Source organism: Truncatella angustata (assembly GCF_020726525.1).
Source record: "Truncatella angustata strain MPI-SDFR-AT-0073 chromosome Unknown BKA67scaffold_1, whole genome shotgun sequence".
In the NCBI taxonomy this organism is placed as follows: domain Eukaryota; kingdom Fungi; phylum Ascomycota; class Sordariomycetes; order Amphisphaeriales; family Sporocadaceae; genus Truncatella; species Truncatella angustata.
The window spans coordinates 1,247,248-1,263,818 of NW_025763381.1; the positions used below are offsets into that span (position 1 = coordinate 1,247,248).

The following is a 16,571-nucleotide window of genomic DNA, read 5'->3' on the forward strand; positions in this document are numbered from 1 at the left end:
TCCTGCCAAACTGCCTCCATATTCATTTTCGCACCTTGACTGGACGCGACATGCCGATCTAGGTAAGACATTCTGCATGATGAAGTCCATAAGTTACCGCTAATCGAGGCTGGTATGCACGTTCCGGGCTCCTTTCATTAGCAATATTTATTTTTATGCAAGTCAAACTCGAGCTTCAGGTACGGTTGACACGAATCTACCAGCTCCGTCGATTTTGCGTCGAGGACTGTCCGTGTACCGCACTGCTCGTTCTATCCTCCCCCACTAGGGAGCCTCGTCTTGCTCGTTGATCTTTCGGAGCTCTCCTCTGAGCCTGTCAGCCTGTGAACATGCTATATACAGTATCGGCACGTTGTCGATTTCCTTGGAAGTAGCGTATGCACTGCTTGCCCATGAAGATTTGACGCAATCTTAGCGGTGATTGGATCAAAGGACTGCAGGCTTAGGCTAATATAATCCTACTTAGAAGAAGCCGCTTGGGAACCATTATCACAATCTAATTTCTGACTTTTATTACCAAGTTCCCAGCACCAATAGTTTGGCAAGAACGACCGCTATTGCGAGCTTTAAGCTTGTATTAATTCTGGACTTCCAAGTTATGCCCTACCACATTACAGCCAATCGGACTCGAGCCCTCCAAATACAAACTAACCTTGGATGCTTCGTTTCCTGTCCGCCATCCTCCTGCCCTATCAGACCTCCTGAGATTGTAAGTGCAGATTACCTACAGTAGTCTCATCTGGCTCTTGCGAATCAAGCTTAATGCGGGCGCAAAAAGTGTAAAGTTGATCAAGCTTGTCTATCCCGGTTACCAGCTTTTTCGCGCCTGTTACCAGCCCCGGTTCACTTGAGGTTCACTAAGCGATTGGGGGGTTGACCGAGTCTTTTGGTTACGTCGAAGCTGCATCGCAGTATCAGTTTGCTGGTCCTCATTCCGAGCATACCGACCGTTCCCCGGGCATGTTGTCTGCATGCAGGCCAGCCAGTCCATCGAACACGTCCTCAGGCTCCGTTCCAGGGACTGTTAAGTGCGTGCATTTCGAATACGGCATGTACTACGTGTCAGTCTGACACTGCACAACTGAAGATTTGAGGAATTCTTGATGGACATTATGGCCACCACGTCATCCAGTGTACGTATCTAGCACCTCAAAAATGTTGACATACTTGTATACACACTATTGCGAGATGATCATTGGCAAATACATAGTGTGGCACGACCACGAATAGTGCTGCATGGGTATCTATGCTTTTGGGCGCCTAGACTAACTGCTTCACAAGGACGTTTCTATCATCATTTATAGTAATGTGTTTTCGCATGACACGGTTCTCATTTTTACACATCGCAACCAAGTCGAAATCAAAAGAAGGCTTTTCAGTTGTGACCTTGCTTATCTGGTTCAGGTGTATGACGGATTGGGCAACATCTACACATTTGGAAGCCTGGGTTGTGAAGTGCATTATGGTAAGGTAACCTAAATCATTATAGCGGCGGTAGTCCGTATCATCCTCAAACGGCCTTGAGCTGCATCACGGCGGAGTGCTGCAGGAGAGATGGCAAGTCACATCTCTCATCTCCTTCGATCTAGATTGGTTATGACGCCTCGTATTCACCGTAGGCGAAGAACGTGGCAATGCGTTACCTGCCGTGCCTGGCAAACCGGCGAGACAACATGGCGTTGTAAATCTTCTCGAACACAGCAGATGATCAGAGAATGGCTGCCTCGTGAGTCTCGAAGCTTTTCAAAAGCAACCTCAGATCCCTTCCAAGTTTCTGGTTTACTTGCTTTGTTACGACTTGTTACGGAGGAAGAGCAGGTAACTCTTCCTTCTAGTCAGTTGTGGCGCATCCGTGTTCAGAGCCCGAGCTAAGGGCGAAGCGGCAGGCGATCAACGCCTCTTGAGCAGAGCATGCTACCCCTGCCTTAAAACCCAATCGACGCAAACCCTTCTTCCGAGCTAATGGCATCAGGTAACAAGCTGATCGGACGATTTCGTGACAAGCAGAACGAACACATAACCTTATATGGACTTTCGAGCCCCTGATCACGAGCTATTAGAAATCAATATCAATTTTCACCTGGTCACCATAGCAAGTTGGTCGACATACAGCGCGAGGTGTACGGCGCACAACTGTTGAAGAAATCAGTTTGGCTTGCCAATCGAAACAATTTTCCTTGTTGACGATGACCCGTTGATACCAGGGAGAAGCATATCGCGTTGCAATCGGTGTCGGCGGCGGGTTACGAATCCGTAGGGCACAGACAGACAGACTTCCACGGCCCATTAGTGCCGGCATCCACCCACCGTCTTGCGCAAGTTCTTTGACATCTTGGCATGCCTGGAGGATTTTCATTTTGGCTCGTCCTCGTAGCTGTGATTTTGCTTCGCACTGTTGTGTTCTGTCCCTACGTAGCAAGTCTCGACTGCGTGCGCCGTCACATGCGTTTCACAGCGCTTTCTTCTACGATCAAATATATCCATGTGATGCTGTTACGCAAAATACAGCGTCAGAAAAAGAACCGATGAGGATGAACTCGTCTGAAAATAGAATTGAATGCGACATACGTAGTCCTGACCGGGGCTTTGGAGTTGGACAGGGGATGTCTTACCTCGTGGCGTTACTTTCCCAGGGACCAGAACGAACTCCCGCAGTTCTAACTTCTTGGAACCTCACGTCACTACCCAATATGTTGGAATTGAATTTGGCATCGATGGCCCGTAATGGTATCCCGGGCATGGAGTCTCACCTTTTGAACCCCAGAACATGAACCTTAGGACATCTTCAGCCGTGCAAACCTCTGCAAAGAGAAATTCGTGTCCGTTTCTAGACGTAGACATCTGGAATCTCACTCGCCCGCAACGTTAATTGCTTCATATTGCCAATCGTGTGCCTCCCACTCCCGTCGAAGCCTATCCTGTACAATTATTAGGTAAAATCTCGTGTCCGTAGCCGTTACTACATCTTACCGCCGTTCGCACTGCGCTCCGCTCCGTTATGTCGAACAGCTTGGGTACCTTGACCATCTAGTTCTCTCGGATGATTACATCGTCCATTGTCCATCTCACCTGATGCCATCATCTGGCCTTGGGACACACCTGATCGACAAGAAGTAGGGCGCCGTTCCAGGCGTGTCATGAAAGAGAGTAACTAGAATCAGTTAGGGAGGTCGACGATCGCTACCCCAGCGTGGCCCCGGCGCTCGCCGCAGGTTGGGAAACTTTGCTGAACCTTGCAGCGCCCCAGTCTGGTCCGGCAGAAGTGTGAAACCCAGACGCCAATAGAGAGGTGCTCTCTACCTAGGGAGTATCCATCCAAGTGCCTGGTGGTTGCAGGTATCTGTACCTCGCACAACAGGAGACCCCAAGAAACGGTCCTGTCAGGGGTGTGAGTACGAGGAGATCCTAAAAGTTCAACGTCCAGTTCCCAGCCAGCTCGCCCAGGAGTACTCCAGAATGTATGTGAGTACCAGGGCACATGGTATCCGTAGCCGGTTGTGTTGTAAATCTGTGGCGTCGCCGCTTGGTCTAAGTAGAATCCATTAAAACACATTCCCTGTCGACCTGTACCAGCACAGCACCGCACCGCACCATCCAAAAGCGTTTCGTCAAGTCTTAACGAACAGGTCGTTATTGAGTGGCCTGTCACCTTTTTCGCCTCCCTCCCCCGCGCATTTCTTAAAGACTTTCCAGAAGCCTGATTCTGTTTCCTGGAACCTGGCACATTCCAATACGACATTTTCACATTGCGCTGGTTTACGCATGAACGGCTAGCTCTTAAGCGTGCTTGGTGGTGGAAATCCTGGCGGTGGCTCAGCAATCGGCTCACCTACCCATTGCTCCTAGCAGTTCAGTTCAGTTCAATTAACTCAACTCAGCCTTACGACATCTGATTCAAGGACAAGAACCGTTTCTTGACCTGACGAGCCCGAGCTGTTCGATCTAGCAATTCTAGAGCACACTGATTCAAATAATTCGCACGCGCAACGACAATCGTCTTTCTGACTCCCCTGCGACAACACCTTTTCTTGGCAGGCCAATACTTGACGAGGTAGGAACCCGTGGAACCCATTTCCTGTGTTCTGTAGTGGATCCTACTTTTACGACCAACATTACCTACTGTACGCGGTACCTGCATCGTTCGCCCTCGCATCTTTTCAGGGTCAAAGCCGACCTCTGTCATTTTCGACACGAACTTATTACTAAGATCCAATGAGTCAATCCATTTTGCGCTCATGGAGCTAATTACTGCGACGTCATTGAAAACCGTTATCAACAGCAACCATCAACCTTGCAGGGAAACTTCAATTTGTTGAAACGCTCGTACCACCCTCCCATCAGAGCCCGTTTTACATTAACCATATGGCATCATGGCCATATGGCCTTTCAGCCGTAAGCGGTCACGCAGACGTTCGCCCGGCCGAGGTAGAGCTCAAGAAGAAGAAGAAGACGCTCCAGCAAAATCAATGACAGAACCTGTGGCGGGTGGCGAAATAGGCCTTGGGCAGTCCCAGCATCTCAAGAGTAAAAGACAGCGAGATTCGGCTGGCAACAAGAAACTTTCGAGACGGGCCAGAACCTACAGCTTTTCGCCAGGCCGCGCAGATTCACTTCGTGTCGCCCGTGCTAGACAAGAGTCGGTCCCACCACTTCCAACAGGCCCTATCCCAGCGACTATAAATCGTGATTATGGAGCTCATGGACAGGGCCCCTCTGGGGCTGCGGCAAAAGAGACTGAAATCGGGGACCGAGTGCCCACCCTACACCACAACAACTCACACAACAAGAGAAGCGGGCAGCCTCTACCGCGAAAGAAATCCAGCAAACGACGGAAAGAAGACCATGACCGCGAAGCAGAGATCAGGGCTATGAGTCGTTTTGAGACTATGCCGGTCCGTTCCGCCACCGAAGATTTGACTCCAGGAAGACTCTTGAAGAGAGAGAGCAAGAGGGCGAAAACGGGCTCAATAAAAGATTGGCGCCGCCCAGAATCAGACCTCTCCTTACCTATTCCCGAGTCAACGCACTCCGACATGTCTTCGGATTCGGACCATATCTCATATAGGGTGTCACCCTTTGATGCCTTGGCACCTCGCCCGACGATCCGTTATGCCTCGAATCCGGTATTTGGGGCTCCGAGTTCCGGCCAATTGAGATCATCGTCACAAAAGAGGAAGCTATCAGAAAAGAACCCTATCTCCGAAGCCACATTAAAGGCCCACAAACGAGTGGACAATCTGGCCGATGACTTGGATGCCTCGGATCTACGAGAGTTGTTGGAGCGAGACAAACGGAGAAGGGAACGGAAGCAAGAGAAGGAGCGAGAAAGGGTTGAACGACGACTGGCAAGAAGAGCAGAGAGACAGCGACTTGAAGAGGCTGAAGCCAGAAATAATGGAACGCCTCCACCTCAGAACATGGAGAGAGGTGTCCTGGGTCGTGAGGCGCCTGCCGCGGAACATAATACAACTTCAGCAGTTATCACTTCCTCTCGAAGGAGGGCATCTGTTGGTACGTCTGCGCAAGATGAAGTGGCGCTAGCGGAAGGCGAAGGTCGACAGCGTACTCCTTCTCCACTTGACAAGTTCCATCGGGAAAATAGTTTCGCTGTTGAGCGTGCAGAGCCTCCCCCGCTGGACCAACATCCGGCCTTGCGAGTAGAACCTGAGTCTGAAAGGACAACATCACGATCACCAAGTCCTCGTATTATTGGATTCATGAAATCCAGAAAACGCCGGTCAAACTCACCGTTGTCACCAGAGCCGGAGAAGGTTGGTTATAGACCTGACCCGACGCGGACAATTTCCAAGTCTGAGTCTGAGTCAATTGATTATAGGAGGCCGTCAGAGAGTGGCTCAAGTAAAGCTTGGTCATCGTTCTTCAAGTGGTCCAGAGGAGGCAGGAATAGCCGCAACTCCGGTGCGCCTTCATCCTTTTCAAATACCTCCAGAGACTCCATGCTTGCCAATCAGCCAGTTTCGCAGACTCCCAACTATTTACCTATACAACGATCCAACTCCAAGGTTCCAAAGCGAACAATGTCTCGCTTCAGAGAGGACCTGCCTGAGTTGCCATTGTCGCCACCAGATTCTCGCGTCGGGTCTCCTGAGGTCGAGGTCCAGCACTCGGAGCCGCTTCCAATTATCACTGATGATGTCGTCATGCGATACGATACTCCAACATCAGGTCATCGTGCAACTCCTAGCTCTATGCTGCGGGAAGAGATCCAGCCTTCACCTGCCCCACACTCAACGTCAATGGCATCTATAGACTCGGAGGGATCATGGTTTTCCGGAAAAGGCAACCGCCAACGTGCTTCTTCGGGCATGCGTGGATCACTGATCAACTATCCTCTTCGGTCTGCTTCAGGAGACTCGGAGGAACAAGAAGAACCTGATGAAGATGCTGCACATGATGACGATTTTATGAAGATTGTGACCGACGAGAAAGGAATGCACCACAAATCAGCTGATGAGGCTCTACCGAGTAGCGACGAGGACGAACAGCTCGATCAACAGGCACCCAAATGGGGCAACGTTATCGTCAATCGCACGCCTACTTTTACTCAGCACCGAGAAACAATGCGCAGCCGTGAGGGCCTTCTCTTGGAGTCTTTCGATGACGAAGATGATAAGGATAGTGGCACCAGCGACAAGGAAAGCGAAGGCATATCGGCTTTCGGCGGAGAAACTCCCTTGCCTGCAAGAGCAACCAGTATCAATTTCGGCAAAGGACACATGCGTAACTTCAGTGCTGGGAGCGCTAAGCTGCTTGACATCTCGCCACGCGTGTCTACAGATAAGCGCAGAAGCTTCGAACCCGTCACGCAGTAACATGGGCATGGATGTACGCACTAGGTGAGTAATGTGCTGATACGATACAGGAACACGATGATCTTGATGAGGAAACACGATCCACGCTCACTACGCCTTTCCTTGATTTTCGCAATAAAGAGATCTATATCAGGGATTCTCGCCACGTTCTTTAATCATTTTCTTTCCTGTCACCAACACTGACCGAAGTCATTCTTTGAAATTATTTCATTGCCAATGCATCGAAAAGCCCAAAAACACTCGAAAACCATCAAAAGCCTGCGTATTCCCACCAATGATCATCGTTATTCCTGTGTCAGCCTCCTCGTGACCACCAGTCGTCATCCGCGCCAGCATCTAAGCGCAACGCAACCTCCCGTGTCTACCTATTTACTTATATATCATTATACAACATGTATCCGGCGGCACATTCCGTCACAGGACATGCTACCGTACTTCATTACGGCAGAATGTTGTAATACTTCTCAGCATTTATATTCTGCTTCGCCGAGAGGTCTGGACCATCTCTTGTTCACCCGCCGAAACTCTGTCGTCTCAAACTGTTAGACTGGCGCATAAATTGCACCTCAAACAAGGGTATTATGGCTTTTCTTCATCGTTTCTTGCCACATTTGCGAATATGCAAACGAAGGGTGGCATGAAAAATAACAAGGAAACAGGCCTGAATCTGGACATCAGTTGATTTCTACAAGCGGTGCGTTTACATAGATCTCATTCAGGTTATTGGAGAAGCACATATGTTTTGGGATCCATATAATACCCCTTGTTTACAGCATCCCCGTGCGGTGCAACAAGTCTCGATTTACCCTAGCCTATGAGGCTTCAACCAGAAGGTTGATTTGATACCCATTACTACACACTCCTGACAGGTGTTCAAGAGGGTATGTGCTAGTATGTACGAGAAGGAGATTAAGAGATCTATTCGAAAGTTACCTACGATGCCAAATATTCTTGGCGACAATGTGAAGCTAACATGAATCGCGTGCTTGTGTTGATGATGACATGCTACATCGCTCGCTTGGCTTCTAGCAGTGATCCAAGCACTTCTAGTGATACGCCTTGGTGCTGCGGGATGGAGTTGCCGTGACTCAGGAGTAAGCACGAGGCACGTGGTGGCGCATCTAAAGTGCCGAGATCGCCTTGGTTCGTGGGATCTTTGTTTTGACAGTCGTCGGTTTAGACTAACTACCTTCCACTATGGCAAGGCCGGGCCGAAGTCTAATTGCTCAATGTAGAGATACAAGATAAACCTTCTCGGGTACCCCAGAATGTTTCTTTTTTTTCTTGTTCTAAAAAATCGGATGGTTTTTTTAGGGCATGGAAGAACCCGTAAGATCGGATGGCATATTCCAAACTAGTCTACAGACTGGACTTTCAACGGCTTCGGCTTGACTTGCTTCGTGAGGATGACTCGATGTTTCTTAGCTCCCATTGCTTCCGACACGTTCGTTCATTCGGAGAGTGGGGATGTGGTTTCTTGTCGACTGTTGACACTGCTGCATGCATGGAGCGTATCATTAGGAAAGTACCGGTAAGTCCAAAATGTTCTGAGGAAGTAGTTACGAACAGGTTCGGACGAATGAAGGTGCGCGATACAATAGTCACATAGTCGACACAACAAGTATGAGTCACGCATTTACTATGTCCTAATCATGAACGGTGAACTTTTTTTCTCCTGAGCCACAGGAAGAAAATAGCGTGACACTCAGGAGGATACGCCATACACGTTCCCCAACTTCGATTTTGGCCGAGGCAAGATAGGATTTAGTGAAACGAGGCTAGAGGGTTTAACAGCGGCTAGAACGAAGTCAGCCGCTACTTATTTGCTTTTGAACACCTCGTTGCTATATAGTGTGATCACTTTCCTGCCAGTTGTTGTTGGCGTAGGCCAGCGTTAGTCAGTAGTTACTATGAATGATGAAGAAGCAACAAAACTACAGTCCGAAACCTACCAAGCTGCGGAACATGAGCTTGTGTGGTTATTTCTCTATCATTACAGCCGAGGCATCTCTTCACAGATTTGGAGTGAAGACGATGCACATCTAATAACTTTTATACACAAGGCGGAGTCAACAATTATGTACAAGTTTCTTGGTGAAATGGCCTAAGACGGCACCCAAAGGATAATTGCATTACGAAGCCGAGGAGTTGCTGGTGAGTTTCGACGTTCCTGCAATATTAATAACCGAGTATCTACCATGATGCTCGGAAGCGTACCCTCAACCCGTGGCCTCATGGTAAAGAGACCTTTTCAAATTTCCGATGGAAGCCTGTCATAAGTAACAGCAATAGTTTCCCATTTACCCTGCTGCCTGTTAGGTCTCCAAGGTGGTTGGCGCCAAGGGACGTTGTTTGTTCTTTCAGGACAATCACGAGCGACATGGCCGCCGTTGTACAGATAGCGCACGCAATCTTTACGTCGCACGCGTTCTCCCATGGTTAGGTCCTGTCTATTTCCCTGCGCACTCCGCCATCGCAGAAAGCTCCATTGGTAAAAGTAAATGCACGGAGTTGCTTTCTCTCTCTGTCTTTGGCATGCTTTACCCCATCTACGTTGTGCTGAGTATCGCCAGTGATTAGATAGTGGAGTGTTTTGTCTGGCTTGTCGTAGATATGTCACGAATCTCTTGCTCGACCTTTCCTACCTTGATAGAGCCGCATCCGCGAATGGCAATGCTTGCTTGCTCTAGATTGCTTGTTCATATCCTCCGGACAATGCCCGCGAGGGCCCACGAGTTGACCGATGGAATCGATATCGGGGAAGTCTTTCGTGGGAATGTAGATCTTCCCCTTGACTGACCTTTGCCAGCGGCGTCCTAAGAAATAGCCACGGTGGGCGATATAATGGCAAGACACGGAGCGCATCGTGCATGTAGCACCGTCGTTCACGATAGCGTGTGTCGATACGCTTGCCAGCACTACCATACATGGTGGTGGAGTATAGTAACCTGCGAGTGACCTGAGACAATCGTCAACTAGCAGGATGTGGTCAAGTGTAGAGTTTCTGGGTAACCTCCTGAAATCGTACGTGCATGACATAAGCATCGCGCTGCTGAGGTGTCATGGGTGTAGTGATTACGGCAACGAGGGTTGAGGGTGTTGAGGTGACACTCTCTGGGGCCCAATGAGATCTTTCACTCATTCCTATCTCTTCGATACTTGAACGTACTGCGTTCACGATGAATTATGTCAGTTGTTATTGCTGGTGTTAGTGGTGGTTTGTGGTTGGCAATGATATTTTCACCTGCGTGATGACCAAGATTGTTCCAAGTGACGGAGACATTCTTCTACACGTTGAATACCAATTCTAGCAAACGAAATTTCCGGAGATGTAGCGCTCTCCTCAAATTTGAGAGGTGGAAGCTCTTGGATGTCCTATGCTTTACAGTATGCGGTAATGGCTCGGCTGTAGCCAATCGCGATACGTTTTTTGCATGAACTTGCTCCATTGGTCGCCCTTTCTCATGTGATTGGAGTCATGACCGGGATCGTGATTGAGGTTTTACCATTAATTTTATACTTTATACGTGATAGAATATAGTCGCAATTACATTGGACGTTCCCAGTGAACCCATTCCCAACCTAGAATACATTTTCTACGCAGCACGCACGCAGGCACGCTCAGAGTCTTGAACAGGCGCCGCACTCGCGTCGCTGCTGCCAAGCTCTTTCCCATCGGCGATGCGGATATATGCCGGGTGGAATAGCACTAAGAGACACCTTGCCCCTTTCTGCAGTGACCCACTGAATGGGGAACAAAAGATTCCTCATGGAACAAAATTTGACCTCGGAAGGTCCACCAATATCTAATCGCCTCGAGGAATCAAAAGTCCTGATAGCTTACATAATAAATGATTTCCCGTAAAGTGTCATCTCGGTGTCTCAAGCTTGGAGCATTCCCCGTGACGTGCATCAGGCAAATCAAAGATTGAAGAAATGGCGGACAGCAAAAAACGATTGTTTTCTGCAAAGCATTCCGGCAGCATCGCGTCATCAAAAACATACTTACAAATCCCGACCCTTACATCATTTCCGCAACACGTCCGCATATACAGACACAATCGTTGGTTGATACAGCTCAAAATAGACCTGCATCAATTCTCGGAGCTTCCAGTGCCTTGAAACAGACCCTGCTGATACTGTAGTCCGTCTCTGGCCTTACCAATCCACTTCCACGTCCCTTCTTGTTCTTCCTGTTGCTGTTGGTGAGCCGAAACCACTCCGAGCCACTTTGGAGTTGCACTTTTAGATAAAACCCACTTTCCCCTCAACGCCATCGCCTACCTCCCACATGTCTGCATCAACACTCCTGCGCAAAACAATTCAGTCTTCCCTTAGACAAACAGCTTTTAGACCATCTCAACTTTCCTCACTTCGCCAATTCCACACCACCTCGCCCAAAATGACTGTCCACAACCTCCAGACGTATGTTTTCCTCCGTCAAGCCTAACTATGCACTGTATTACTGCGCGCACTCGAAAGAAACTACCCCACCTTGAATTGCGCCTGCAGGATGACATACCAGATGCGCGACATTCGATACTGACGTATACACTGTTTGCAGCGCTGAAGCCTTCAAGGAGGCCATTAAGAACAACAAGGTTGTCATGCTTGACTGCTTCGCTACCTGGTGCGGTCCTTGCAAGGCCATTGCCCCCATTCTGGCCAAGTAAGTAATCACAATAAATTCTTCAGTCATGCGACAGCATACACCTCTCCCGACCCCTCCGAGGCTCAGTCCCACTCGTGCCCAGAAATATCAAGACAGACACTTACAAACCTGGAATTACAGCCACTCCAACGACGAGAAGTACAAGGACGTCTTCTTCGCCAAGATCGATGTTGACGAGCTCCCCGAGATCAGCCAGGAGCTCGGCATCCGCGCCATGCCGACCTTCATGCTGTTCAGGGACGGTGAGAAGGCTGAGGAGCTGGTTGGCGCCAACCCCAACGCTCTCATCGGTCTCCTCGACAAGGGTGTTACTGCTTAATTGCGATGCACAAGTATTGAGCGGACGTCGCTGGCGAAGAAAGAAATCGTCAGTATGTTTATTGAGCATGAGGAAGCCGCAGCGGAATAACGATACCCATACCGTTGACATGCATGCTGGTACGCATTGCGTGGGATTGCTTCGAGATAGGGCACATAGACTCAGGTAGACGGAACGCCTGAAATATCAGATTTCGTACAAACAATTTGCTAGTCCATGTCCCAGACTGTGCTCCCTGCCCCATTCAATGGCGATTGAGCGTTTTCCTTCTGACGAGCCTCTGTACTTTTTATGCTTCCTACGACCGATTGTGTTCCGCTAGAGCTCATGCATTGCGACATGGGGACTAGACAACGACAAAGTTCGTTTTCGTCTGAGCAGAAAGTTTCTCATGTGTTATCGTTGTTTCTGAGATAGAGTCGGCAAGACACAGGTTACTGATGTTGTCCAAGCATAGCGTCGAACTTCGACTATGGGTCTGTATCGAGCCTATGGTTGTTCTCTGTGAAAAACCTTCATGGTCACACAGGCCTCGCTCGACAGCTCTGAAGGCCCTCAAGTGAGCATTTTACCTATGAGCTACTCTGATTACTGCGAAGACTTTTGAGCAGTTCCATGCAGTGGGTCGGTATGATTATCTCGTATAGATGTCAAGCTGGCCTTCTGTATCACTCGACTATAGCAGTTCGCAGAAATGCTTTGGAGACCATTCCTAGCATGCCTAGAACAGCGAGTCCATTTTTATCAAGTATCCGACCCCTAGAAAATGTTGAACCGACTACTCTCTGGTAGCTGCAACTCTCTCCGTGAAGATAAGAGCGTTCTGGCAGCTGGGACTTCGAGGTCATGCCCAGGTAATGGTGTTGTCTCTAAATGCAGCGCATAGGAAGAGTATTTGCTACAAGGTGACTCTTTCAGCTCTTGTCACCAAGAATGACAAAATATTTTTCAAATTCTTATCACCATTATGCTCGCAGGTCCCATATATGGTCGAGTTTTAAGGGACTACCCGATCAATCAGTTGCAGTCTCATGTTATCGTACGACTGTATGTGTACTAAACAGACCATAGCCGCCGACAGGGTACCATTGATCCCCTTTATGTGAGTTATACAATGCAATATGCGATCAATCGGATTACGGATTTCCCACCACGGTAAAATGCCAGCTCGGGCCGGGTATGTCCACATTGTAGGGATCGGAGTTCGGTGTAACAAACTAATGACGCTGAGGCATAACCGCACAACTTCGGATCTTCAATAAAGAGATATGGGAAATCTGGGCCGAAATCATTTTCATCTCTTGATCGAGTATGTTTCCGATGGGAAGTAACCTTCCCTTTCTGTGTCCAATACCAAACCGCGAGTTCACGAATTAACTTGGCTGACGCCTGAAGCTTTCTCGCGACAGAATAGACTCGTCTGCAACACTGGATATGGCCTTCTCTTCTGCAGTTTCCCAGTATGAGAACGATCATCTATCGCAATCACGTCTGCCTCATGAAAGCCGAAATACAGGCCAGGCAACAAAGGGGATGTAGTCTCTACCCCTGGGGAGATAAGAGCCCCAAACGCTTGCTGAAGCTATCAGGATATCAATCGCGATTTGCCACTACCACTGCCGCCCAAGGTTTATACGGTATATCCTGTCGAGAACCTGGGGTAACTTGTACCTGCAGATGAGTCATGCCGAATATTGGAAGAAAAGGTAGCCGTTTCGGGTCCGAGGTAGTCGCCCAGGTGGAGATGACAGGATGCCGCCTGCATTGCCATTCGGAATTCAAAAAGGACATCGAGTGCATTTCAGATACATGCGGCAGTCCTTGGAAATGTGTGTTTTCATAAATTACATGTTTTTGAACTGTTGCGGCGAAAACCTCTTATATGTATACTAGGTAAGGTTCTGATGTTTCCTAGGGTCGTGATTTTAGCGGTGGGTCTTTGTTCCGTCTGATTTATGGCACCAATTCCCAGCGGCACAGTTATTTCAAATTGCCTTGAAATCTTCAACCCAACCTCCAGTCTAATATCCAGCTGGGCAAGTGGAAACGATTCCTCATCGCCGTCATGTAAACTGCCCATCGTTTTTCAACAAGAAATACTGAGCTTTGAATAGGCTACGGTGCACCATGATGAGACACTCGTGGTATAGCAAACACTAAGCGCAATACATCAGTATTTCGAAAATGCACATTTTCCTCTTGCGAGCAGTGTTGTTTTATTCAGCAAATATCTGCCAATTTACAACTTCACGCAAACCACGTTGCTATCAAGAGGCCTTGGCAGAGAAGCCCATGCAGCTATGCAGTGCTACTATCCCCGACGAGAGGTACACAATATGATACTTCATTCAAAACACATCAATCCTCATGCAACTGCGAAAAAATAACCTTGTACGGGACGAGCCTTTGTGGTAGTGGCGACTATCTTATCGGTCAGGGCTGAAAGTGCAGCCATGAGTACGTCCGATCCCTCACAGACTCATCTCTGATACGGGATCTTCTGCCCGCATTCTTATATGACAGGAGAGCGCTCTTATGCCCCGGCGATGTTGGGCAAGGACAAGGAATAAAAGAGGGCTCAATGAGGCTCACACATTCTCGCAACCAGCGAAAACCATGCCACATTTCCCTTTGTGATTGCGTCTGATCTACTGATAGCATGGTCAGACGTTGCACGCAAGTGTTATCATACACATAAAACAGCGTAGTACGAGTGCAAAAGGCACCGTCTGGGATCGACACCGCTGCTGATGGACAGCATAAGAACACTCGTCTCACAAGCTAAGTTACAGATATTGCGGCTGGCTTTCCCACCAACAAGGAACATTATTACTATCCAGGAAGGGACGTTATTTTGTGTCCAATCACTGAAGTTCATTCTACTAGATGGATGGATAAGAGTAACGCGATTGATTTGTTGATCATTGGCGGCGGGCTCAGTCACATCGCGTTCAATTGCTTTATGCCGCGACCATGTCTTTGCTCGTGGTCAATCAAACTTGGCATGCATGCCAGGCAAAATTGGCATTGTGTGACCGCGGACTAATGGCCTCTTGGGGTAACACAGATCGTGATCTCCTTCGCAAAGGGGTTTGATGCTGTGGGTAGACCTTCCACCAGGTCAAGAGGGGGGCGTACAGATTGGGGACCTGTTGTTGCGCAGACTCGCTTAGATTATCAACAAAGTTACGAGGTAGGCGAAGATTGGCCATGCCATCAATCAGCATCACGACATATGATCTACTTTCGCCGTTTTCAACTTGGCACCTCTAATTCACGACAATATTTGCAGGCCCCGCTGCCTTATCGCGGGACTCGGCAGCCGAGAGTACTGCGCACAACGAATACCTTTCATGATAACGAAGCGACCATCCCAGACCATCAGAGTGGCGAGAGACAGGACGGCATTACTGCGATCCCAGAATGTGTGCGAAATCAACTGTACAGCCGTGCCTGTTCGTCTGATCTAGGCTCTTCAACATCGACACGGCTCAACTGGTCCAACCCTCAAGTTGTCTTTCTCAACAGCCAATGGTCAGGTACGGGTAAGGCCGGCACACAAGCGTGGTTCTAACCCGCTTGTTCGCTTACGATAGATTCTGAACTGGGCATCAAAGCAAGTGCGCAAACTTTATTCGATATTCAATCCCACCATCGGTTAAGGATGAGATCTTGGCAGCCGCCCCAGACCACGACAAGTTATCTTCAAACAAGACAAAATAACTATTCTAACACTACCCGGCAAACCGTTAAGAAAACGTCGATTATAGCCATAAAGGAATTGCCATCGATGTAGTAGAAGGCAATTCGATTGATTCACACGAAATGTACGAAGTACGCAACAAAAAGCTGACTAGATGCAGGCAATTTACGGTTCGTATTCTAGAGACACGTCTAGAAGAGGGGGTCACACGACGACCCTGGTTGTGCGCTTTGCACATATTGCAGTTGCTTCCATCAAGACTGCATCTGCATTTGGGGCACGCCGAGAAGAGTCCAGCCTCCAGGACCATATTCCCTGTTGGCCGCTTGTTTTGCCCCCGTGCTATCTTGTCCGCTATTGGACTTTGACAAATTTTGCTAGCTTCTCTGAAAACCAAGGATATGAAGCTGTCACAGCTCGGGTCTACTTATTCCTCATCCAGCAGGAGGGCGTTACCTCCAGAGTCACCCGTCGTGCTGCCAAGGGCGCCGAGGAAAAGGTTTAGCTGATTGAACCTTTGCAGTTTTTCCCCGGTCGGTTCTAGAAGCCAGCAAGCTGCGTCGTAGACAATCGCCCTATCAATTTACGGCATTGCCAGGTCTTAGTGCTCTTCCATGGGCTAATAGCTCGGCAGTAGCATGCTATTGGTGGTGGTTGTTCAGCGGCATGCTAAGCCAATTAAACCGAACACAAATTATTCGTTCGGCAGCATGAACAACATTGGTGTTGTACGACTGAACGACAATGATCAATATATGACATTGCACAATGCGTCCATATGTTTCAATTTCAAGGGCTCATCCTTCCCGCCTCCTTCTTTTGGAAGTGAGCCCAACGGCAAGCCCTGGCAACCCCACCCCAGAGTCGATCTTGGCGAAAGCGCCAATCATCTGGGTGAGACCAACCCCAATGAACCGTACTTTCGGAACGATGCATCTGTGGGCAGCGTTGCGCAATCTCTACGCGGAGGGCTCTGGATGCGGTCTTTCGTTCTTCTATAATCCTGGTCCATACAGGGTTGCTTACATGAATGCAGTAGGATAT

The 16,571-nt window shown here is 48.8% G+C and overlaps 4 protein-coding genes across 4 annotated transcripts; 2 read left to right on the forward strand and 2 right to left on the reverse strand.

Moving 5' to 3' along the window:
• Nucleotides 1-1,831: 1,831 nt before the first annotated feature.
• On the reverse strand, nucleotides 1,832-2,740 carry BKA67DRAFT_529433 (uncharacterized protein; the record flags this gene model as incomplete). Its single annotated transcript, XM_046099068.1, has 3 exons — nucleotides 1,832-2,053; nucleotides 2,111-2,402; nucleotides 2,613-2,740. 3 exons carry the CDS (start codon nucleotides 2,738-2,740, stop codon nucleotides 1,832-1,834), a joined length of 642 nt encoding a protein of 213 aa, XP_045963398.1.
• Nucleotides 2,741-4,007: 1,267 nt separating this feature from the next.
• On the forward strand, nucleotides 4,008-6,941 carry BKA67DRAFT_9088 (uncharacterized protein). The gene is made up of 2 exons (XM_046109539.1): nucleotides 4,008-4,121; nucleotides 4,218-6,941. Exon 2 carries the CDS (start codon nucleotides 4,371-4,373, stop codon nucleotides 6,831-6,833), a length of 2,463 nt encoding a protein of 820 aa, XP_045963399.1. The 5' UTR covers nucleotides 4,008-4,121; nucleotides 4,218-4,370; the 3' UTR covers nucleotides 6,834-6,941.
• Nucleotides 6,942-9,449: 2,508 nt separating this feature from the next.
• Nucleotides 9,450-9,762, reverse strand: BKA67DRAFT_510874 (uncharacterized protein; the record flags this gene model as incomplete). The annotated part of the gene is given in 2 exon segments (XM_046097362.1): nucleotides 9,450-9,617; nucleotides 9,634-9,762. The coding sequence occupies 2 exon segments, from the start codon at nucleotides 9,760-9,762 to the stop codon at nucleotides 9,450-9,452; spliced, it is 297 nt and encodes a 98-aa protein (XP_045963400.1).
• Nucleotides 9,763-10,744: 982 nt separating this feature from the next.
• Nucleotides 10,745-12,029, forward strand: BKA67DRAFT_543988 (thioredoxin). The gene is made up of 3 exons (XM_046101233.1): nucleotides 10,745-11,258; nucleotides 11,398-11,502; nucleotides 11,626-12,029. Exons 1-3 carry the CDS (start codon nucleotides 11,125-11,127, stop codon nucleotides 11,822-11,824), a joined length of 438 nt encoding a protein of 145 aa, XP_045963401.1. The 5' UTR covers nucleotides 10,745-11,124; the 3' UTR covers nucleotides 11,825-12,029.
• Nucleotides 12,030-16,571: the final 4,542 nt, after the last annotated feature.

Excerpts from the sequence above, each read along its gene's own strand:
- BKA67DRAFT_9088 (XM_046109539.1), top strand. The coding sequence starts at position 4,371 with ATGGCCATATGGCCTTTCAGCCGTAAGCGGTCACGCAGACGTTCGCCC.
- BKA67DRAFT_543988 (XM_046101233.1), top strand. The coding sequence starts at position 11,125 with ATGTCTGCATCAACACTCCTGCGCAAAACAATTCAGTCTTCCCTTAGA. Across the intron at positions 11,259-11,397 it reads ACTGTCCACAACCTCCAGAC|CGCTGAAGCCTTCAAGGAGG; the intron begins GTATGTTTTCCT and ends CACTGTTTGCAG. Across the intron at positions 11,503-11,625 it reads ATTGCCCCCATTCTGGCCAA|CCACTCCAACGACGAGAAGT; the intron begins GTAAGTAATCAC and ends CTGGAATTACAG.